This window comes from Sminthopsis crassicaudata, chromosome 1 (genome assembly GCF_048593235.1).
Source record: "Sminthopsis crassicaudata isolate SCR6 chromosome 1, ASM4859323v1, whole genome shotgun sequence".
NCBI classification, from domain to species: Eukaryota; Metazoa; Chordata; class Mammalia; order Dasyuromorphia; family Dasyuridae; genus Sminthopsis; species Sminthopsis crassicaudata.
The window spans coordinates 221,855,923-221,881,282 of record NC_133617.1 but is presented as its reverse complement, the minus strand read 5'-3'; the positions used below and the strand labels follow the sequence as shown (position 1 = coordinate 221,881,282).

The 25,360-nt window shown below is 36.5% G+C and overlaps 1 protein-coding gene across 3 annotated transcripts in view; it reads left to right on the top strand.

Annotated features, from left to right (window-relative positions):
• The first annotated feature begins 3,894 nt into the window (after positions 1-3,894).
• Positions 3,895-25,360, top strand: part of VAPA (VAMP associated protein A) — a 68,143-nt gene continuing 46,677 nt past the window's right edge. The window contains exon 1 of one of the 3 annotated variants that reach the window (XM_074274930.1): positions 3,895-4,307. In XM_074274930.1, coding sequence (XP_074131031.1) covers positions 4,229-4,307 — 79 coding nt within the window. In that variant the 5' untranslated portion in view covers positions 3,895-4,228. Of the gene's footprint in view, positions 4,308-13,749; positions 13,769-25,360 lie in introns of those variants that run through there. The other 2 variants (XM_074274914.1, XM_074274921.1) reach the window with 2 other exon arrangements.

The following is a 25,360-nucleotide window of genomic DNA, read 5'->3' as shown; positions in this document are numbered from 1 at the left end:
CAAAGCAGAAATTAGAGACAGTATATATAGGAGAATATATACCAGATAATACAGAATGAAGGAAGTCTCCCATTGGGAGTGAATTAACAGCTCAACTAAGTAATAAATTTCTTCCAAAGGGAAGTCTCTGGGGTAGCAAATTGGGGAGAGGAACATGACAGAGACTGCCAGCTCCTATAGTCTTTTTCTTCAGCCAGCTGAAATGGGGCTGGCCTCCTAAATCTTCTCTAGTACTCAGCCTGAAGAGACTGAAAAGCCTGAAGAAACTTCAAAGCCTTTTCTCCTCCTCTCCAACTTCGTAAGTGCAGGCCAGTGACTTCCACCAATGAAGAGAAGAGTCTTATACCAATAGACTTTGGGACTGGTTACATAAGACTAGGGGGCTGGGAGAAACCAGCAGGCTGTGGTCACTTGCTCTCCTCCTGGGCTATAGTCACATGGTATGGCATAACTGAAACTAGAAATGCCTACTCCTCAGTTAATAACCATATATATGTAAGTCCTAAGGGGTAGCCTTTGGGGGATTTCTTACTTCTGATTATTTCCAAAGAGATGATTTTGGAACTTTAGTATCTAACACAGTGCCCCTCCCAAGTCCATAAGTATAGTTAAAAACTCCTTTTCTAGGTCATGTATTTACAAGAATCAAAACATGAACAAGGCTATTTAGCAGTTAATGGAGAACAGCAATGAATGCTCTTGTAAAGTCTATAGAAATCAGAAATATTTAACAGTAAACAATTTTCTTCCTATTCCCATTCTAAATGATCTTTTGATCCTGGGCCAATTTCCCTTGGGCAGCTAGGAAAGATTATTCAAATTACCTGGGCCAATTTCCTAAAGTAGCTAGGAAAGGAAGGGAACAGCTCCTTCTCTTTAACAATATTTTGAAATCTTTGCTATATAAGATTATTTGCCACTATCACCTAGACTTGCTGCATTAAAAAAGTTAACCTCCCTCAGATTTTTTTTTGGTTTTGTAAATCAAAAAATGTATATTTTAGGTTGTGTCCTAGAGACACAACCTAAGTCATGAAAAACTCCACTAAGTTTTGGTACATAGTAATTTGATCAAACTCTAGTTTTGAATCTAGTTTTGGTCATTTTACTTTGCCTTCATAAATGCCCATCTAGTCTCAACAAACTAAAGAGCAAGTATGATATAAAACAAAGTTATTTCCCATCAACACTTTTCTGTTTAGCGGGAATGTAAACTTGTGTGGAATAGGAACATTGTTCATTTTTATGGTACTTAATAGTACCATAAAAATATTATTTTGAGACTGACACCATGAACTTGTTTGTGTTGTTGTTTCTTGGCGAAGAGAATACTGAAGTGGTTTGCCATTTTCTTGTCGAGTGTGCTCCCATACAGATGAGGAACTGAGGCAAACAGGAGTGAAATGATTTGTCTAGGGTTACTCAGTAAATGTCTGAGGATGATTTGAACTCAAATCTTCCTGACTCCAGAACTGGTCTCTATCCACTGCACCATCACCTAGCTGCTCACCTTAAAACAGGTGACTTCAAAAATCTACCCTGCCCCAAAGTATCTACTTAAGCCACTTTTCCTTTTAATACTCTCTTCTTCCTCATGTCCACCAGAACTTCCTTCCCCACCCCAACTTGGTCTCATTAAAAAATTATGTTTGTGTGTATGTATTCTTAAGATATCTTTTTACCTTATTCCCTGTCAAAACCAGCTTTCAGTAAGCATACTGTCACTTGGAAAGATGCTGAAAAATGATTTTACACTAAGCTTTAGTAGAAACTGCATGTTTTCCAGGAGTTCTAAATCTAATTGAATAAATAGAAGCTTATTATTTCTTACCTGCTAGGTAAGTTTTGATGGCATATGTAAAATGTTGGTTATTATGTAACAGAAGAGGACTAAAATGACATCACTATGTTAGGGTCAACATATATTGAGTCTGACTGTTACAAACTCGGAAGGCTTTACCACTGATATGAACATTTGGAATGGAAATATCTCCAAATGTGCACATCTCACTTTCTTTTGAGCTACTGAAATTCTGCTCATGGAGCACAGCATCTTCTTTGATTGGGGCATGCCATGCTGGGTAGTCTGTGCCAATATTTCTCATGTCTCACAACTGATTCCAAATGCAAGATGTTACTGACAAATTAAACATAAATAAAAGACAAATTTGTTGCCCTTCAGGAGAATATATTTTGACTAATAGGACTCCAATTTATTTTGTCTAAAGATGATACTTCTGCTTTTAAGGTGCTAAGCTGTCAATTAGCATTTATTAAATACTACTATAAATCAGGCACAGTGCTAAACTCAGAGAATACAGACAGCCCCTAGTCTGGAAGAGTTTACACTCTATGGGTGGGGAGACAGACTATATGCAGACCTTACTTACAAACAAGACACATAGAAGACAAATCGGAGAATCTCAGATGGATGTGCTACCTTTCGTGAAATTAGCAGTTTTAGCTAGCTTTATTCTTGTCCAGTCACCATAACTTGCCAATGTTGTCCACAGGGTTTTCTTAGGAAGGCTATTGGAGTGATTTGCCATTTCCTTCTGTAGTGGATTAGGCAAATAAAAGTTGTGACAAGCCCAGGTTCACACAAGCAAGTTAAGTGCCTGACCCTGAATTTGAACTTTGGGTTTGCTGGTTCCGGGTCTAGCATTCTGTCACTGAATCACCTTGTTCCCCCCTTTATCTACCTTTGCTAAATTTAGGCTTTGATTCTAAGTCCTCTGCATTGGGGTTAGTCATTATATGTTAGGTACTGTTTTCATACAAATTGGACCACTACTTCAAGGGTAGCAGCTAACCCATATACATTGCATTATCCTAGGGCAGTCCATTGCACATTAATTTGACTTTTTTTATTTTTAAATCTCTATTGTAAAATCACCAATTATGAAAAGTTTGGAGGTTTGTTGCCATCACATGCTCGGTGTAAAGTCCATGCTTTGTCTAATGGCATTTGGAAAAGTTCATCCAATTTTGTTCAGCAGAAAACGTGGGTGGGTCTAATGACTAGAAACCCCACCTATGAAAGCTCACCACGTTTGAATCATGCCTTCTATTTCCTCCTGGCTATGTGCCATGTGCATATTTTCCAATGTTGATACTACTCCTTTATCAGGTTTTTGCATCACTAGTCAGTATCTTATGCTCTAAAAGACCGTGGCCCTTTTCGGAATACAAAGTGATGGTTTTGAAGCAAGGCCTTTCCTTAAAGAAAAAATAAAAAAGCACCCAACCCCAAACCATATGTATATAGGCTGTTCCTTCTTGGGATCCACTTGATTCACATTTGGAGGGTGCCTGGCAAATCAGTCAGCCAGAGGCTTACAGAGTGTGGGGCCAATGGACCCCGCCCAACATCTGTCAACGGACTTTGCTCCTCTTCCCGCCCGTGGCTGGCCTGACTGCTAGCCGGTCTTGCCGCTATTACAAGTTCCAAGGTGCACTGCGCTTAAGCTGCCCCGCGGGAGACTTCAACTCCCAGCATGCCGCACCTCCAATGGCGCGGTCTCCATATCCCGCCTGTTTGGAACACTGCATGCTGGGAGCTGTAGTTTTTGAGAGCGCTTTCCCCAAGTCGTTTCCCTCGTCCCTTTTCCTCAGCTTAGAAGATGCTACCTCCGTTCTGACTCCCTGATCCCGCAGCGTGGGGAGGGAAGGGAAGGGCCTACTTCTGAGCACAAGACATCTTCAGTCCCGCAGCAATACTCCCTGCCCACCTCCCCTTCGATACTTCTATTTCCACTGACAGTCCCGACAACGCTTTAGGTCTGGAAATCTGTAGAGCAAGCGGAAGCACGCAGGCGCGTGAAGGTCCATGCTGCGCTAAGGCTCCAAGGGCGGGGCGGGCGAAAAAGAGGCACAGGCCTCACGGTGGCGCGCACGTCGCACGCCAGGGCGCATCACGTGGGACAGCGAGGATCGCAGTGCGCGTGGCCGCGGTGGCTGGTGTGGGGTTGAGTCAGTTGTTAGTTGGGGGGGGGAAGCGACTGGTCGTCAGACTGCCCGACCCGCTGGCTGAAGCAGGAAGCGAGCGAGTGGTGAGCCCAGGCTGGTGATTGTGCCTTTCTCAGAGTCCCGGCGCTTCGCCATCTCTCCCTCTCTCCCCCTCCTTCGGCTCCTCCCACTCTCCCTCCTCTGGACAACCCCCCCTCCCCCCCACCCAGGCAAACCGCCGCCTCGGGCGCGCCCCCGCTCCCCCTGTGCTGTCTCTCCGATGGCGGCCGCTGCCGGGGCCATGGCTAAGCACGAGCAGATCCTGCTTCTCGACCCGCCCACAGACCTCAAATTTAAAGGTAGGTAGTGAGGTGGGCCTACATGAAGGTAGTGGGGAGAGAGCTAGACCGTCAGCTTCCCGCTTCGGGTCCCTTCATCCTTTTCTTGTTTTTGGTGGGGGTGGAGGGAGAAGGAGCGTCGTCCGTCCCTTCTCCCTGTTTTCCATGTTTCTCTCCCTGCTCTTCAGCTCTCTTCTCGTCTTTCTCGGCGTCAGCCTTTCCTTACTTCTCCCCTCCCCCGCCCGTTCACACTCACACTCAGTTTCACGCGCGCGCACGCCCAGCTTGTGGCGGGGGATGATGGGGGGGGGGCAGTGGAGGAGGCCGAGGCCGAGGGAAGGAAAGGCGAGCCGAGCTTGGGGTGCCGGGACCAGGCGCCTTGGCCGCCATCTTGGGATCCCGCCGGGAGGCAGCTTATGGGTCTTGGTTCCCGGCAGTCCTTTCTTCTCCCTCCTTTGGCTGCCGCCTCCCCCTGACATTCCTTCTCTGCCCCTCGGGACTCGTTGGGCTTTTTCTGGGACGGGCGGGGGAGGCGGTCCCGTATCTTGTGCGCCTGGGGGTTCCTGCTGGGCCCGGGGGGTGGCTCATTCCAGCTCCCGCGGGCGCGGGTTCGGGCTCCAGACAGCTCCTGTGGACCCTCCGGGACTCTCTCGGCCTTCCCCGGAGCTCGGCGGAGCCCATGGTCCTCCAGCGCTAGGTTTTGGGGTCCGCTGTTTCTCGGGCTGGTAACTCTGCCTGTGAGACCGACCTACGCTGCTTGCCAGAACCATTCCCTCAGATGAGCCTCATGGGACGAGGGGGAGAGATGCTCGTTATCCTGGTTATGGTGATAGGAGAGAGCCAAGCGAATCTCTCAGCGCTTGGGGAGAGGCTTTGGTGTGGATGATTCTTGACCTCTTGTAAGTAGAACACCAGCGGGAAAGAAATGCATTTTTATTTAATTTTTACTCAGCGTCTAATGTTTCAGACAGACCGATTTTTAAAAGCCCCTTCTTGGGTTTTGCTTAGTTTCTCCTTGTCTACTTTTCATTGTATTCCAGAATTTTCAATTCCCTTAGAAACTCAAAAAAGAAAACTTAAAAAAGCCTCTTTCCCAGGTTTTGTTTTAAAATAATTTTGTACCAAAACCTTTGACCAAAATATTGGTCATTCCATAACTTAAGTAGGGAGGCTGTTAAAAAGGACATGGAATTTGAAGGATTCCAATAGGTACCCTGCCATAGTTTTTATAGTACCTGCATAAATCGTAGAATATAATCGAGATTTATTTATCTTTTTAATTTGTGAAGTGAGGGGAAAGGGCGAGTGTCACCGGATTAGCTAATCTTCCTCTCACCTTTTATATCTTTGATACTAAAGTGGTTACTGTAAGCCCGCATTCTTATCCAAGTCTTTATCTAGATAGTGACCTTAGCAGAGTCTTAACTTTTGAGTCTCCTTTTACTGCATTCTGGTATTAAGCAAATCACTAAAATAAGTTTACCTTACAGTCTTAAGGAGGGTCTAACGCTGTAATATTTGGGGCAGCGACGTGCATACAGATATTAGGTGTAAATAAACCTAAAGTTGTAAAATACCTAAAATTGTAAATGTACCTAAAAGTTTGTGGAGAGTGGATCTTAATCTTATTAAGTGGATCTTAATCTTATTACCTTGAAGGGGTGTCTTCCACACTTTTCTACCTGCTGTTTAGGAATCCAGGTGCTCTTTAGAATGGGGAATGTTGCTTAAAGGACTTAGTGAATGAATAAAAAAAAACATTTAAGTACTAACAATGCCAGGCACTGCATTTTAGGGATTAACACCAAAGGCACGATTTATTTACCTTTTTAAGTAGTTGAGTCCTAAGTCCTTTTTGGGAGTCAAAGTTAAATTCCATTTGTATTTTTTACTTTCCATTAAAAAAAAAAAAAGCATTTTAAAGGGTAAAATGAAACATGATAAATTGTCAATATTACAGAAAGTGTCAGATCAACTGGAAAGTTCTTGCATTCCTGCCAGCAACACTTCCTAAGAAAGTTAACATAGCAAAGTTGCTTTCTAATGTTCAGAAAATTAGTTTTAATTAGTTTTGGAGTATTAGGATACTATTACACAACTAGTGTTTGCCCTTTTGTTTTTTAAACACTGGTTTATTTCCACTGGTATATTTATGTACTTCTATAGAAGAGTTATGTAAGCTGTTGAGTTAAGAGTTTTGTTTCAAGGTAAGCATTAGAAGGTTTATTATTGTTTTGAAAAGTCATGGGGCACTCAGGAAAGGACTGGGTTGGGTTATGTATATTGTATTCATTCATAGGTATTAGTTTAAAGGAAAAAAAGGACCTTTCTTGAAAGCCTGAAATTACATCAATAGCTACCTGCTGTTGAAATATTTTGATGTAATCTATAGTGGTCAGTGCTTTGTGTGTGTATGTGGGTTTTTTTTTTTTGTGTGTGTGTTTTTGTTTTTGATAGTCAGAAGCTTCTCTTTACAAAAGCAAATCTTTTTAACCAAAGTATAAGATAGGTAGGTGGTTCAGTGGGTTAGTGTTTGTGTGAAGGTCTGAAGATCTGAGTTCAAATGCTGCCTCAGAGACTTCAACTCAGTAACCCTGGCTAGTTACTTGTTTGTCTTAGTTTCCTAATCTAAAATGGGGCTAGGTTCTGTGATGATCAAATGAAGTGATAATAGTTAAAACAAAATGCCTGGACGCATGGCTAATATGACTTACTTTATAAATATAACTTATTATAACATTTATTATTTATCTAGTGATTATTTATAACTGCATATTATAGGTACTTACCCAAAGGATCATAACATAAGATAGTTACTTTATAAATTAATTAATATAGGATTAAAGTATGTTGTATGATAGGCCAGTTATATACTTAAAAGAAGAAAAAATTGACAACCCAAATGCTCTATTGATATCTGGGCAGCTTCATCAGTGAACTATTGTGCAGCTCAATATACCTGAAGGCAGGTATATTGAGTGGGGACTCTTGAGGTAGATTTATGGGTTTATATGCATAAAGAATGGCAATTAGGATTTGATTGAGATCTGCATTTTTGAGTGCAGTACTACTATATTGAAATTGTGATGTAGTTAAAAAGCTCTGGGAATCATAAGTCTTGAATTTATATACTAGCTTTGCAACTTATTACCTGTGTAAGTTTTTCTGGTCCTTTCCAACTCTAAGTCTGTTATCCTATTGTCCATTGTGAAAATAATGCCATATATTCATTCAAACATTGATGTCTTTAAATTGTGGAATTCAGATTTTTGATTTAACTTTAAAGAAGTTATAACATTTGATCTAGTAGAGTATGGCTTATTTGGCTTTTCACTTATAGGGAACTTGTCTTCAAATGGGCAAATACTTAAACATATATTGACCTTATGCAAATAGCCAGCATATTAGAATATTAAATGAAATGGAGAGATCTGATGATATATGGGAAATTCCTCAATATTTTGGTCAATTTATCTCTTCTATATTTTAAAGAAAACAAATTTTTTAAACTACTATTTTTAAATAAAAAAGTTTAGGTGAGTGAAGCTGGAACCACTTGAGGAAGAGAAATGAATTTCCATTAGCATTTTTTTTTTTTTGTTTGATTCCTCCCAATGTTGAGCCTAAGATGGATTTGCTTTCCTGCCAGATAATGCTTAGCTCTCTTTGAGCCTTTTAAATAACTCTTTGATACTACTCTGTTCCCTTTTGGGGTTCTTATTTGTCTGTTTTTCCAGAAATTGGAGACCAATTCCCTATGTAGGGGGCTATGCCAGTCTCTTAACCTCTCTGGGCTGTAGTTGCTCATCTCCATATTAGACTAGATAGATGATAACTGATGTCTTATGCAACTCAAATGGGGGATCCTGTGAATCATTCTGTTTCCTAATATATTGCAAAATTGAGGGAGTTGGAATAAAAGATTTAAAAAAGTTCCTTGCATTTCTAAAGATCTAAGATTCTGTGACAATTGAGTATGAAATGGCAAGAAAACTCTGGGATACACACTTGTTATCCTTGGTAGGAGTTTATCAAGGTTTCCTATGCAAGTCAAAAGGTGCAGTTAGATGACATAGGCAATTGAAATTAAGTTCAAATCCAGATTCATACGTAGACTTATTAAGCTGTATGGTTCTCTGCAAGACATTTAACTGCTTTCTGCCTCAGGTTCTCTCTTTGTAAAATGGTGAAATAACACCTATCTCCCAAGTTTGGATGATAAATTGTTGTGAGGATAAAATTGCATATTTGTAAAAGGAAAATTTCTACTGTGTGACAGGCATGTACTAATAAGTGCTGGGAATGCAAATAAAGGCAAACATAACTGTTTAAGAGAAGCTCACAGTTTAATGGGGGAGACAATATATACCCATACATCTATGTACAAATTAACAGGATAAATTTGAGATAATTAATAGCAGGAAGACCCTGACATTAAAGTGAGATTTTAGCTAAGACTTAAAGTAAGTCAGTCAGAAAGCCAAGATGAAAAGGGAGAAAATTTCCAGGCATGGAGGACACCTAGTGAAAATGCCTGGAATTAGAAGCTGGAATATCTTATATGAGGCACAGCTAGGAGACCAGTGTTACTGGATAGTGACAGAGTATGTGGATTTGGTCACTGTTAAATTAATATCCTTACATTTTACTTTGCCAAAGAAGTTTTGCCTACGTGACTTAAATGTTCTCTTAGAATGATTGTTAAAAGGCTGAAATTAATAAAGCTGGGATGGGGAGAAAGCTGAAGTTAGTGTTTAACTTTAATCTGGATCAATTTGGGTCCTCAATTCTCCATCTTAAATTTTGAGGGAAACTTTGGCTTACTAACAGCAAATCATTTACCTCTCTAATCTCACGAATACATTCAGCTACCTCAATTAAAAACAGGGAGTAATTGGGCAAAAAATCTTTAAAAACAGAACTTTGATAATTTTGTTGCTGATTGTTTAATGAGTGACTTTTTACTAGTACTTGGGAATATATTTTTAATGTGATAGGATTGCACTCTTAAATAAAAATATTGGGAAGTTAGAGGAACAAATAGAGAAATTTTGGAAAAAAGTGGTAAACTTATTTGTTAAAGTAGCAGAATGGTGATCATGCATAGAGTTACTTAAATCAGGTTTTTTTCTCCTTAATTAGATTTAAACACTTTTGGGCAGGGATATTGTCTTTGGTTTCTGCAGGTTCTAATTCATTCTCTTGATGATGTTGAGTTGAATGTAAAGAAAAGTATACTAGAAGCTATATAATAGAAGCTCTTGGGTATAAATTTTATTTTAAATTAAAAAAATTTTAAATAAATTTTAAAAAATTTCAGTAGTATTTTATTTTTCCAATTAAATGTAAAGATAGTTTTCAGCATTCACTTTTGTAAGATTTTGAGTTGCAAATTTTTTCTCTCTTAACCTTCCTCTTCCCCAAGACAGCAAGCAATCTAAGTACAATCATTTTAAACATATTTCCACATTAGTCATGTTGTGAAAGATAAATCAGAACAAAAGTGTGAACAATCACTAGGAAAAAAAAAGCAAAACAAAAAAAGGTGAAAATAGTATGCTTTGATCTACATCCAGTCTTTATAGTTCTTTTTGGATGCAGATGCATTTTCTATCCCAAGTCTATTGGAATTGTCTTGGATCATTGTTTTGCTAAGAAGAATTGTGTCAGAGGTGACCATCATGTAATTTTTCTATTACTGTGTGCAGGGTTCTCATAGTTCTGCTCATTTCACTCAGCATCAATTCATGTAACATGTAAGCTTATCATGCTTTTCTTAAATCAGCTTGCTAATCATTTCTTATACAACAGTAATATTCCATTACTTTTAAATACCTTAAATTATTTACCATTCCCCAGTTAATGGGCACACACTCAATTTCCAGTTCCTTGCAATTGGGCGTAAATATCAAAGAGCAAAAAGATGTGGTACCTTCAAACATCCAGTTAGGGAAATTCAAAAGTTACAAGTTAAGTAGATCTTTTCATTTGGAAATCTTTAAATCTCTTTGTACTATGGATTTCTTCTATGTCTTAGTGACTGATGGCAGCCATTACTATTTTTGAACTGAGAAATTGAGGTACCAAAGTTTTGAGTGAGCTTCCTGAGTTTCAAATATTGAATGCTAGAACTTAGAAGAGAGCTTAAAATACTAAAATCCTCATCTTATTTCTTTGTAAGCAGTATTCCTCCTCTTTGTAAAACTTTATAAAACATAATATCTTGTAATTTGTGAATAACTTGTTACTTAAGATTTACATAGTAATGTAAATGATCTATCAAATATTTTGGGTGACTTAGGTCATATGTTTGATATATTCAAAAGAAAATAGTCTCATTGATTAAAAATTTAGTATTGATTCTTTATAATTTAGAATAATTAGTAAAAAACAATTTTCTCCTGTTTTTTAAAAACTCCATTTTCACACATAGTTAGGAGTATAACACAAATCTAAAAGTATGACATACTGAATAACGTTATAGTTTCAGAGCTGTGCCAATAGTAATAACATTTTGCATGATAATTTAGAATAGAAATTGAAGTCAAATTTATTTCCCTATTTTGAAGATCTGCTATCTGAGCTGGGCTACTGTATTTGTCAGTTGGTAAATTTAAGTCTTTTAACAGAATATATTCTAAGAAAGATTTGTTGAAGTTATTGCTTTTAACTTGACTGGGGATAATCACAATCAATCCCCATTGTTGATAGGGTTATTTTAGGCTTCATTATAGTAAAGAATATGTTTGTTAATTTAACAAAATAACATCTGAGAATCATAGAATTTTTGAAGTTGAAGGAACTTTAATTTAGGGCTTCTAGTTTCAGCAGTTCTGAAGTTTTTTAGTCTTAGGAGGATCACTTTTATATCTTAAAAAAACACAAAACCCTGAAGAGTTTTTGGTTATATGAGTTATAGCTATTGATATTTTTCTGTATAATTTTGGAATTGATAATTTAAAATTACTTATTGTTTAAAATAATAAGCCCATTACATGTCAATATAAATACCATTTTAATGAGGAAAGAATACTTTTCAGTTAAAAAAATTTACTGAGAAGTGAAATTGCTTTACATGTTTTTGCAAATCTTTTTAATGTTATCTGCTTCTGTATTCAGTCCTTTTTGATATGCTGGTTTGATTCATTGAAGTATATGAAGAAAATTTGATCTCACTAAGATAAGGAAGTATAAAAAACAAATAAATACTAAACTCTTTGTATTAGTTTTAATTTCCTGAGTCTCAGGGCCTCCAGAGATCCCAAGATCACATTTTGAAAACCCTTGCTCTAGTCTAACAATTTCATTTTACAAATGAGGAAACAGTCCTAGGGAGGTGTAAATAAATGACTTGTGTAGTCACATGGACAAGTTAATGGAACAGCTGGGAGTAGAAGGCATGTTTCCTGATTTATTGCCAAATGTTCTTTCCACTACACATCATTAACCCCCCTCAACCAACATCTTAAAAAATAAAAAAAGCACTAATGGAAAGGATCTTTTCTAAGAAATTACTGAGTTTTGGCTGAAGATGAGAATATTGACAAATGACTTTGGTTATACCAGCTGCATGAATCTTAGTTTCTTAGCCCTATTCATAGCACTGTAGTAGTTTTAGATTCTAGTGAAATATGATTATGATGTTGAATTACTTAAATAATACAGTGATTTTGAAATATTTTGTGACCTATAGTAAATTATTGCTGGTGTGATGGTGGGTTTATTGGATTTGAGACAATGGGACTGAATAAGGAAATAAAGTTGTGTTAGTTTTAGAAACCAAAGACGACTTGTAATTGGAGTCTTAATTGTAATACTATAGTTGGATGTGTGCTCTCTCTCTTCTAAGCATGAATACATGTAAAGCAAATGCATACGGGGGCGCAGATGTGGCCAGTGAAACATATATGAAGTAATTTATACCTCCAGTATTGCAAGGCAGTCATATCTAACTGCATGCTATCACACTGCTCCCTTCAGGTCTGCTATGTGTAGTCTGTGCTAGGCAACTAGCTGAATGAATTGTCTGTAATGAACAGTAGAACTCTGCCAGATTAGTTCTCTCTGCCAGGATCTGTTCTGCTATATACATTGTCTCTATTAGGTCTGTAGTTTCTACTGATTGCAGGTAGATAGATGCATGATTTTGAAGCTTCTCTCTCCTTTTGGCTTCTGGTTACTGCTAGATAGTTACTCATTTGAGAAGTGGGCTTTGCCATGTCTTTTTAGATTCAAACTCTAACACTTGATGTATGTAATAGCTTTCAGAAAAGTGGTTACACTTAGCTGCTATAAGTCTTCCCCCAAGGCAGGAAAAAAAAAAATTGGCTTATTTTCCCACCTAAAGGAAGTGGGTTTTAAAGTTTCTTTTGAGACTAGCTGGAAGGCTTTCCAGTCACAAAGCTCCAGACCAAACTGGATATAATGCTATTCTCAAAGTTGTGTACCATTTAGTGGCAAAATTTGGAACATGCTCCACTGTGACAGCTGTTAACACTAGATAGAAGAGTTTTGCAAGTGAAATGTACTTTATTAAGATCATTTTAGTGCTATAGATCGCAACTACTTAAATTGTGGGTTGGGACTCTACATGTAACTGAATGTGAGAGTCACAAAATTATGATTTATTATCAGTGAATGTTTTGTATACCTAGATACCTGAGGTCATATAAGAATTTCTTAGCCAAAAGGGAATCCTGAGTGGAAAAAGTTCTAAGAAGCCCTGGTATAGATTGTATCCCCTTCCCCCCCTCCCCTTATTCTCTATTACATAGAGTTTTATGGTTAATACCACTTTTGGTGAATAACACTATTGAAGTTCCTTGAAATATGATTGTTATAGAAGTACTCAAATAAAAAGTCACAATGATTTAAAAATACTGATTGAAAACTGCAAAAATATTTGAATTATATAATTTAAAAATTTTTTGAATAGTTTTTTAAATTGTTAGATAAGTTAGAAAATATTTTATAGTGACCTAAGGGAAGAGGCATTTTTTTGTTTTTGTTTTAGTGTTTTCCAAATTTGCTGACATACCAGAGGAACTATGCATCAAAGGGCTCACCTCATTTTCATTCCTTCGATTTTGTATTTAGTACCTCCAAAACTTAATGCTTGAATAGAAGTGTTTAAGAATTGTTTTTCATTCATCCTTTTCTCTGTAACTTCACAGTTTCTCTATTCTCTCTTTGTTATATCTCTATCTCATCATGATAAGCTTCATAAATATATATTGCTCAGTTGTTTCACTTGTGTCTGACCCTTTGTGAACCCAATTGGGATTTTCTTGATTATGGATAGAGGAGTGGTTTGCTATGTCCTTCTCCAGCTTATTTTACAGATGAGGAAACTGAGGCAAACATGGTGAAGTGACTTGCCCCAGGACATATACTAGTGTGTCAGGTCAGATTCATACTTGGGAAGATCTTCTTGACTGCAGGTCTGACACTCATCTACTGCATCACCTAGCTGCCTTTCATGAGTACGTAACAAATTATTTATTCCTTTTCAAAGTTAAGCCAGTACAGAACTTCCAGCGAGTACTGCTTTAGTCATTGTGTATTTTTTTTTTAAAGGCCCACCTATTTTGATATTGAATATGAAAATAAGAAAGGAAGGGAAAAGGGAGAAGCAGTAAATAATGTATATGAGATGTGCATCTCACATTCAATTCCATATATAATGTGTGGAATTGAAAATTGGATACCTCACTTAATTTTGTATCATTTTACTGTATAGTTATTAGTAATTAAGCATATTAGTAATTATTATTAACTTTAATGTATAAATTTGAACTCCCTTAGTTCCTTAAGCCTATAGATGTTTTCTTTTGCCTGTTTGTAACAAATTACACTTTATTCCCTTTTTTCTAAATACAAAATCCTAATTTATATTCTAATCCATCAGAAATTAATAATATGTAAACAAGTTCCCAATTTCCCCTCAGAAATTGATTATTACAGAATTTTCCAAAGGATGTAAGTCCACCTTATGATAAACTGATGTTTCTTGGGCTTAGTAACCTTAGCACTGGCAAGTGAGAAGTGAGCTACACCATTGTTATGCCAGATTGATGTCACTATTTGTTTTTTGGGTTTCCCTGTATCACTATAAAAGAGCTGTCTTCGTTGTCAAATGTGTCCTTGGCTACTGGGTAGCCTTGGATCCCTTTTATTGGTAATTGCTAGGCTTGGTAATAAAGAAATTGGACATGCTTGGAACTTTATTGCCTCAGTTTCTCTTTAGTGCAGATTTTTTTATCTCAACAATTGACCACTGTGGCAGCACCTGAGTAAGAAACTCTGACCCACTTGGGCCAGCCTTTTAGAGAAATTTCTTAGTGTGCTGTGGTGACTTGACTGAGGAACTTCTTGGTGAGGAACAAAACTCCTCAGTTTCTTCTGAATTCTTCTGAGCTAAGGTGGGATCAAACTTTACTCAATCTTTTTAATTGAATTCAGGGATCTAGTAGTAAGCCTGAGAATCATCTTAGAGGAGTAATAGGAAATCTTTTCAGAAAGATTTAGATGAATCTTTAGAGGAACAAGGGGAACTCTTTTCTCTAGTAGTAACTGTCTTCACACTGAGGCACTTCAAGCCTTCACTATTAATCCTTTTGGAAAGATAATCCCCTTTCCCAGGGCATTATTTTATTCCTTTCTCAGGGATTCTTTTGGTTGACATCTTGAGGAATTTCCAGAGTATTCCTTTTTTACTGGGTTCTCTCCTTTGGGAACCCTCAGGAGAGTTATGGGATCTTCCAATAGCAATACAAAGAAGAATATTTGACAATGAGAACAAGAGAGCAGAAGCAGGCTACTAAATTGAGTGAGATTTGAAACTATTAAAAAGATTATTTTGATACAAAAATTCTATTAAATTGTGTAAAATGTGATATAAGTCACACTTTGGTTTAGAAAAGGATAACTAAGAACAGAGATCTGCAAATTGGTCTCAATAAACCCAAAATTTAACCTAAAGGAAAGGACATTTAACTCTAGATTTAAAGGTACTTAAGAATAGTTTTAAAACAATTCTTTCATAAAATTGGACTCAGAACTAGGGAGGATATAAACTTGATTCTCTGCTGTGAATTTTTAAGCAATGGTTTAAGGCACTGATTAGAAAAAGGGGAATTTGTGGTATCAGTGAAATTTCTTAGTAAAAAAAAAAAAGAATTAAATTTATCCAGCACTTTAAAACTGCTACTTTGAATCTTAAAACTGATAGATCCTATTATTTGAAGTGCCAGGATCTCATAAATATTCAAATTAAATTAGAAATGAATTACTGGCTTTTATTTCTCAATGGGCCTCCTTTATACTTTCTCCTCATCTGAAGAGTTCCAGTTTCCCCTTTTCCTTCTGCATTTTCACTTTACTTTGCTCCCCCTATGGAAAGAGATTTATATGTCCTAATGAGTGCCACTTTAGCAGGCCCAAAAAGTCTTCTTAGGCCTTTTTGGGGGGGGACCATGGAGATTTGGAATGATCATGGCCCTACTTAAGCAGTTCAGCTGCCTCCTGCCCTCCTTCCTTTCTCCCCCATTCAAGCTATGGCTTGTTTTTCCATTTCTTTCTTTCTGCAAGGTTGTCTAGCGCTAGTGAGGGAGGTCATTATAGGGACCAAGTCAGGATCTCTAAAAAAATGCATTACTTTGAAAAAAGAAAATTCCCTTTCTAGCACTAAGGAACTGGAAATCTGTTTCTGATTTGCTCTTGTAATATGAAGAGCTAGCTTGTCAGAAATAGTTGAGAAAGGAAACTTTTAAAAGGTAAAGGTGTTTTTAGGAAGAGTATAACACACGCTTGTTAGGTATAGTTTGCTTTTTTTGTCTAACTTTTTATTTTAATCCTCCCTTGTAAGGACTTTTCAGGGAAATGTGCTTCACCCTGTCTTTGAAAGTTTTGACCAAATCTGGCTTCTAAATAACAGGGAAAGCTATTTAATAGCTTCATATGACTTGGAATTGTTGTATATCTGGGATGGGGGCTGCAGCCTTTGGAAAAAGTGCTCCCCAATCCGTCCAAAGGCATTTCCAACTTAAATTGCTTTATTTACCATACACAAAAGCCTAGTTACAATGATTTAAAAAGTACTGCCTTTAAATTGTTGAAAGGCATTTTGGTGTTTTTCTTTTACCTGAGTGAAGAACATCTCAATTTGAACCATTTTTGAATTGGGACTGAGGAAGCTTCCTTGTAAGGTTTAGGAATTGAGTTAGCTCTTCAGGTGGTTTAAAAATAGGGAAACATCGACCTGGGAGTAACACAGCTAGCTAACTTTTTGAATAGGAGCTAACTGAAAATAGCAACCTTTGGGAAAAATAAGATTTTAAATACTGTCATTGGTAATAAGAAATCCAAGATAATTTGGTTGAAATTCTTATTCTGAAATAAAAGTGCTATGTTTTCATTTATAGTGAGATGAATACCTATCTCCTCCCAGGCTTGTTAGTAGGAACTCATAATTGTGAAGTTTAAGTTTGTGAAGTGTTTAATTCTATACTTGGCTTTTCTTCCTAGTGTGGAGGATGAATAATACAGCATTTAGATCTTATAAGAATTCAGTTTGACAGATTTTTTTTTTTTTTTTATAATGCTCTACCACTTTGAAAGTCAGCAAATTTCTCATACATATCATAAACTTAAATTGCAATTGAGGAATCAAAAATTAAATATTTTTAAGTACTATAAAGGCATGATTCAAACTCAAGGTTTTTTTTTTTTTGGTTGTTCAGAAAGTTTTAAAAATCAGAAAAAACCTAACATGCTAAGCACGATAACAGCTATTGTTGAGTTTACTTCATGCTGGATTAAGATTTACTGGTGTAAAAATATCAGGGGTAGTAATAAAATAAATTTGACTTACTATTACCTGATTGTTAATAAGTTTTAAATATGATATTGCATATGTTAATTGCATTTCAAAAATTTTGTATTGTGAAATTTGAGAAACCATTTTAATCAACTGCCAGGAGAAAGGTAACTTTTTTTTTTAAAATCTGGATTTTGTTATGAATTGAGCTTTTAAAAAGAAAGACAAAGTATTTGAAAACTATTTAATATATGATATATTTAATGGAGGTATATTTTATTTTAAATTAGAAAATAATAACTGAGAAGAGTTTAACAGCATCTTTTTAAAGAGATCTTGTCTGTGAAGATCTTTTGGACTTGCCACTTTATAAGATCTAACCAGTCCTGCTGACATCATGTTGTGAAACTCTGAAGGTTCTCCAGTTTGAGGAGCTAGAATTTCTCTCAAAGTGGAAAAATTGACAAGTTAACTTTAAAGTGTGATTTCATGAAATTGTATCCGTTAGTAATTAATATGTAGTGAAGTTACATATTTATACTGACTAGTCAACTGGGTATTTGAATGACTGTTCATACTGTCTCTGAATAAAACTCTAGAAATTTAGTTATTCTTAAATGAAGGGTTGATAAAATGCCCTTAATATTAAGGCATAAGAAAAATATCAACCTCGCCTTAACTGTAATTAATGAAGTTTTGATATTTAAGGTGAATTCTTGGGAGACTTTATTTGATGTAGTTTAGAGTTTTTGATTTTAGGTATACTTGTAAAATTGCAAAGCCAATCTCTTGCCATTCAAGAGGAATGCCATGTGCTACCCAGAAGGGAGTACAGTTTGAAAACTGCTACATGTGGATGTCTACCATCTGGGAAAAAGTTGAGAGGGGACAATCTTGCAAAGGCTAAGGTAGGATCCTCTGGACTATTTCTTGAGTGTGCTAGCTATTTCCTTTATAAATGAAGAAATTTTCTCACTTGGTTCATTGTGAGCCTAGCTTAGACTTTATAAATAGTAAAGAACCTGATTGACCAGCAGATAGATGGAACTCATGCCTGAAACCCAGTAGAGCTAAGGGAATTTTTTCTTCATGTTCTGACTTGTCATTCTCTGCTTTTAAGGAGTCATTCTTGATACCATCATATATGCATGGCCCGGTTTTTCATAGCACATTTTTGTAATTAGGGCACATCAACACAGGAACTCTGTTAATAAATCATTACTGAAACATCTGAAATAATATCATAGAATGCAAGTATTGATGTGGTATAGCCTTTGGAAATGAAGTAGTAAGAGACCTCAATACTTTTTAAGAAACTACAGGCCACCTGGCTTAGGGAATGCTGTACATGTAATATGCTATAATCTTGGAGAATGTGTGTGAAAGAAACGAAGTTCAGCCTGATACCTTTACTCCAGGAATCATCCAAAAGTTTGGGTTTTTATCTTGCACTTGGACCTGGACCCAAATAATGAACATTTCTTAGTTTCAAGGACATTATAGTTGAGGGACTTTACCTCTTCCTGATCAGATGCACTGGAGCATAATTTTGTTCATTAATATAAACACTGCCATTACCACGTGTAGAATAATATTCTTGTTCTTGGGATTCCCATCATGTACTTGCTGATATAGACAAAATGCCCATCCAAGTTTGCTCTCTCCTGGGATCCTCTCTAATTCATTGTAAACCTCATCCTTGTTTCCTCGCTCCCTTTCCACCTGACAAAAATTTTAAGTGGTTTCTTCACTCTCAACCTCAGTTTAGAGCGTCTTGGGTCATTCTGTGTGTCTTTCAAGAAAGTGAAATGTTCTTTTGGTTAGGAGAATGCCTTTGTGAAATTTTCACATTTTGAACAGCTCTCCCAACCTAGTGCTTCATCAGCATGACAGATATTAATTGTTTGATCTGAATTTGATGAGTTTCTAGTTTTGGAATTATATAATCATGTTTCTAAAATTTTCTTGAAGAATCTCATTCATTTAGGGTGATATGGGGAAAGTAACCTAAGGGGAGAATTAAATTAGGAATATCAGAAAATTTTGCAAGAATTAGTAAAAATTTCTCAATATTTTTCTCTAAAAAATGGAATGCTGGATACACACATCTCTGTGTATATAGATATGTATATATATATATATATATATATGTTACTGGCTTATAAGATTTAAAATCAAAATTTGATTGAGGATTTTATACAGATAGTTCTCACTTTAAGGTACTATTCTATAGATTTTTGTGTAAAGCATTTTTTACATAATGTGAATTTGCTTGTGGATGTAGGGAAGAAAGAGGGGAATGGTACATGATTCAAAGATGTATGCAGGCCAGGGACAGAGAAGCGATGAAAGGAGGAGAAACATGTGAAGCCAGGGCCAACCATATGGAGGGTCTGGCTGGAATGGAGAGGAGGAACATGAGGTGAGGTGTGAGCAGACAAGTTGGGGCTAGACATGAATATAGACAGGAGAAGATGGGTGACATGTGGAGGCTAGGACCAGATTGTGGATAGATAGGCAGAAAAAATCATGCAGAGTCTGGAGTCTGGAGTCTGTAGTAGGTAGAATGAGGTGCACATTTCTTCTCTTGCTGGAGGTTTCAAGGTGATGGTTGTCTTTTTTGGGGGGGGTGGGAGAGAGGAGGAGGGGATGAAAAGAAAGGAAGGGAAAAAGAAGAGAGAAGGTAAAGGAGGAGGAAGGGAGGGAAAAAGTTAAGGGATTTTTTTATTTTTTGAATGCTGATTTCTTCCAGAACTTTCTTTATACAAAGTTGAATTTACATAATGCAAATTTATGTAAAGTGAGAACTGCCAGTCATTCAGGTAGTAAAATTCCACAGATTTATAAGGTGTAAGCCAGGCTCACACTTAACAAAGTGGGAAAATTTCTTGGTCAGAAAGGAAATAGCACACTTAGGAAAATGAGTCAGGAGGAGCTCCTACTTTGACCTTTACAGGGTAAAGAACATCCTACCTTTTTTTCAAGAGTTGTTACCTCCATTTCTCCCGTGCCAGATATCCACTTGTAAAATTGCATTGATGATTGAGATTATTTTCCTATTTTGAAGTCTCTTTTCTGGTAATTTTTAAGAGAAAGGAGGATCCATTTTCTAATTTACATTTTCTTGGATCCTTTACAAGAGTTTTTCTTTTACCTGTTGATACCAGTGATGATATCAGGTTTAGAGTTCAGGTAAATATAGAATCAGTTAAGTGGTATATAATAACTGAAATTCTCTGAAGTTTCAGGTGATGTGCTTTCTATAAATAGTTCTATTGTTAATGCAAATTCACTATAATTTAATACAGCCTTCTTGTTTTTAGAAGGTGTTTTGTGAGATGTCTTCTAAGATCAGAAATGTGGAATTAAATTGATATGGCACTTTATTTTGTATTATTTTGCTATGTATTAGTAATCAAGTTTGCTCTATATTAGTTATTTTACCTTAATGTGTAAGCTTGAACTGCCTCTAAACTCTTTAAGCTTGTAGCTATTTAGTCTCTTTTTGTAATATAAACCACACTCCATCCATTAAGTTTTCTTTTTCAGGACTTAACAGACAAAATTCTAATCTATCAGAAATTAATAAGATGTAAACTGCAGATACCTTTTTCTGTCTCAGAAATTGTCAATTTAGGAACTTTCCACCTTGTGATAAGCTAATGTAACTTGGGCTTAGTAACTTTAGCTTTGACCAATCAGAAGTGAGATATGCCTTTGTTATGCTAGATTGATGTCACTGTTTATTTTTGGTTTTCCCTCTGATGATTATAAAAGAGCTTTCTTAGTTGTCATGTATCCTTGGCTACTGAGTAGCCTTGGATCCCTTTTATTGCCAATTTCTAGCCTTAATGAATTTTATTGCTGAATTTTTTTATTGCAACAAATATGAGAAGTAATGTTAAGGTGTGTGTACTTTTTGTTAGGGGAAAAAAAAATACAAAATTGTTATTAGGGCTTCTCTACCCTGATTTCAAGGTTAGACCTGGCAGGTCTTAGCATGAGTTTTATTTATCACCAATATATTCAGAAGATATTCCATATATATTTTTGGGCTTCATGTATTAAAAAAATATTTTTTTAAACTCAATTGAACATAAAATGAGAAAAGGACTGCATGGTATGGATAACCAGTGTCAGTATCAGCTAATGGAGATGCATTTTCTAGTCTTTACTGTCCTGTTGTGAGGATTGAGGAGCTTATCAATGGCATGGAGTTACTTGAATTGAGAATCTTGTTGATGAGAAGGAGTTTTGATAAGTGGGATAGTGTTTTGAAAGTTTTAGACCACCTAGAAATTTGTAGACAAATTAAAATGAATCATCATTGAAATACTATACAGATTGTACCTGCCAAGAAGAAATTAGGATACTTCCCCATTTTGGGGGGAATTGGCTTTTAGAGTAGCACTGTTGTATAAATACCTCTACTTTGATTTATGTAGCTATCTTAAATGTATCATTGCCAAAACAGGATTCATTATAGCTTATGTCTGTCCAGATATAAACCTCTTAAAAATTTCTTCATCTCTGTTAAGTCCCACATCTCTTTCAGTCACCTAGAATAGCAACCTTAAAGTCATCCTTGATCTCCCCTCTCCCTCAATTTTATCAGTTGCCAGTTCTTATTGATCTTGAAGCTTCTATGGTACTTCCATCTGTTCCTTTCTATTTCCTACATTTGAGTCCTTGTAGGGGAGATTCTTTAAGTCTTTCTGTACAGTCTTAACTTTTTTCTTAGTTCTTAATTTTCCCTTCCTCTAGAAATTTGTTAACTTTTGTTTTTATTTGTATATGTGTGTATGTATGCATATAGTGTATGGTGTTCCCTAGTGAGATGTAAGCTCTTTCAGGGCAGGAACTGTTTTATTTTTGTATCTACAGTACCTAATACATAGTTAGAATCTTGCATATAGCTCCATAGCCCCCAAATCATTCATTATTAATTTTGCATAGGTATTCTGTCCTTATTAACCTTAGAACTTATCTCCCTAAGAAAATGTAAGCTCTTTGAGGGTATTAATTGTTTTGCCTTTGTATTTATATGAAAACAATAACTGGGCACATAGCAAATGCTTGTTGATTGATAGATGCTTAATGTTTGAATTGAATTGAATTGAATTTACCTTGACATAAAGTTTCATGTAACTCAACCTGTCATTCATAAAGTCATATAGTTTTTCATACTTCTTCATGAGGGAGAGATTCCATTTACTTGAGTGTGAAAGAAATTTACCCTACTAATGTGGAAATGCCTTGCTCTTAACTAGCTCTGTAACTTTTTAGGCAAACTAATTGATGTTGCTGTAATTTAGAATCCCCTTCTATGATCTTTAAGTTTCTAAAAGGTTAATCTGGTGTTAATGGTCTTTATTGTCTGCTCTCTCACTTTTCACCAGAAAGACATACCTAGAACTTTGACACAATATCTGATATTGCTAATTATATGAAAGTAATTGCTACTTGAGCTATACAGGAGTATAGAGCAGCAGGAAGCAGGAGAATTTTTTATTATTGATCCCCCCCCCCCCCCCCCATTTGGGACATCTATATTGTCACTTCAGACCTAATTTGCTTCAAATAGAACTCATCATCTTGAACTTGGGAAAGTTTTTCCTCTGACTCTTAAAAATGATTCTGTTTTTAACAGAATCAAGATTGGGAGAGGATCTAGAGGCCAAAGGTCCATATAGATACAAGAGTAACTGAGTCATCTTAAAATACTTGATTATCTTTACTTTTTTGTGAAGGTCTCCTGTAAGGGAAGACTTACTACCCAGAGCAGTTGATTATAATTTTGTGTAGGGCTTTATTAAGTAAGTTTTTCCTTAAACTGAACTAAATCATCGAACTAAATCTTCCTTTTTGTGACTTCTACCTATTACTCCCAAGTTATGCCACCTTATACTTGTACTACCTACCTGAGAAGTTATGTAAATCATATTTTTATATGTGTATATATAAAAACATTACAGATTAATAAAGCATTTAAAATGTTAGCTAGCTTTCATTCTTTATTCCCTATTCTTAAAATCATTTGCTAATTCTGATTAATTCTAAGTCCTTCATATTGCCCTAACTCTTCAAAACCTTTTTTTTTTTTTTTTTAAAACTACTCTAGTTTGGCCTTTCATTAGCTCTCCACTTGACCTTTGTATAATATTTGGCTCTTCTTTGCCATGTAAATCCTCTTTTCCTGATAATCCAGACAACATTGAACTGTCAGATTAATCTTCTAATGAATAGCTCTCTTGACATGTGCCTGCTTTGATGTTCAAAATCCTTCAATATCCTTCTGTTATTTTCTGAATCAAGTTTTAGTTTAGGACATCATAAAAAGTAGCTAATATAGGGAATTTAGCTGAAGAGGTAATGAGAGTGCTTACTTGAGTTCAGGTTATCAGGCACAGATGAATTACTACCCAGGGTACTGATGAAAAAACTGGAATGCTCAGCCACTGAGCAATTATAAAGGATCATGGAGAAATAGGAAAGCTAATGGAGTACTAACAAATATTCCACCTTTCAATAGAGGGAAGAGAATAGAATTTTTGAACTACAGTTCAGATTTAGAAATTTGTCCATGTCTTTTTAGCAAAATTCTTTAAAAAGTTACTTTACTGATAACCTTTAAAAATTGTGCCCTCATTTCCACATATATCATACTCCCCCCAGTGTCATGGCAAAATTCTGGAATTCATTAAAATGAAAGCTAATGAACATCTAGAAGAGGAGAAGATGGTGATCACAAAGAAGCCAGAAGATCATATATATATATATATATATATATATATATATATGCATATTATATATATTAATTACAGTGCTTTCTGTGATAGCAAAAACTGGAAACAAATTATGTGCCCATGTGTTAGGGAATTGCTAGCCATTTAATGTGGTTTTCCAAACTATGGAATGTATTCCTGAGGGGATGCAAATCAATTGGCAAAAATGGGTTATTTTCAAATATACAACTCTTCGCCCTTCCTTTTTCCTTCCTCCCCATTATAACAAAGTTTGAAACAAAATCAGCAAAGGCAAAGCTAATGCAGATTTCAGATTATAATAAAAGTGTATGGACTAGTTATTGGCATTAAAGTGATATACTGGGGTAAGGGAAGTTGATTACTATCCCAGGGAAAAGGATGGAGACACTGCTTATTGGAGGAAGAGGAAAGAGGGTAATGGAAGTTTAGTATATCCCATGGTGATAGAATATCCCTCATTTTTCTTGTGCTGTAAAATAGGTAGACTAGAGTTTATGCTGCCTATCTACTTGGAAATGAGGACTATGGAAGCTTCCTCCTCTCTCCCATGTTGACTTGCCAGGTTCCAAGTCTCTTCTTTCTGTTCTGTTGTAAAAGAAGTTTTTAGGCTAGGCAAAAGGTTCTCTGCTTTTGGAGTGTGATGAATCTGTAGCTTTTTTATCTGTGTTCCCTGGTGCATCCTCATGTAGAGATATAAAGATTTTGAGGACTACTTTGAGAGAAGCAGCATGATATAGTAGAAAGAGTATACTGAATTTTGACTCCTTTTCCTGAATTTCAATCTTGGTTCTCAGTCACTTTTTAATGAGAGCTTGGGCAAATTAACTTCTGTGTGTCTTAGTTTCTTCAGCTGTAAAATGATCTTAAAGGGTTCTTTCTGTGAGTTTTTGTCAGTGTTAATGTATTATTTTATTATTGTATGTTAGGATTACTAGGTGAGAACTCAAATTGTCCTGACTTCAAGATTGGCGCTCTATCCATTGCATGCCTAGCTGCCTGCTGAGCTCTTTCTCATAGTACAACTATCTTCATAAAGATCTAGAAAATATATCAGATCAAGTTCTGATACAGAAATTAATACAGAAAAAAAAGGTCAGAATAAGGAGACCGAATACTGTGAACACTGAGGAAAGGATATGTTCAGAAGTATCCTGCACTGAACCTTCTAGCCCATAGGAACTAAAAGGAGGACCAAGGCTGTGGACCAGGCCCAAAAGTGTAGCGTGCTGTTGTCTCCAGACGCTGCTGATCTCTCTCTGGGAAGAGATCTGCTGTGTCAACTCAAATCTCTTGGACAGATTCTTCTTCCTGTAGTGAACCGTTGTCTCCAGGCAGTTGCTGTTAACTCTTGTCCAGAGAAGTGACTTCCCTTCCTGCAGAGAGCCCCGTCAAGCCTGATGTAGTGCAGAGTCTTCTCCTATCTCTGGAGTGGTGTCCTCTTTTATCCTCCCAGAGAATGCAAGGGCTTCTGGGAAGAAGTACTCCAACCA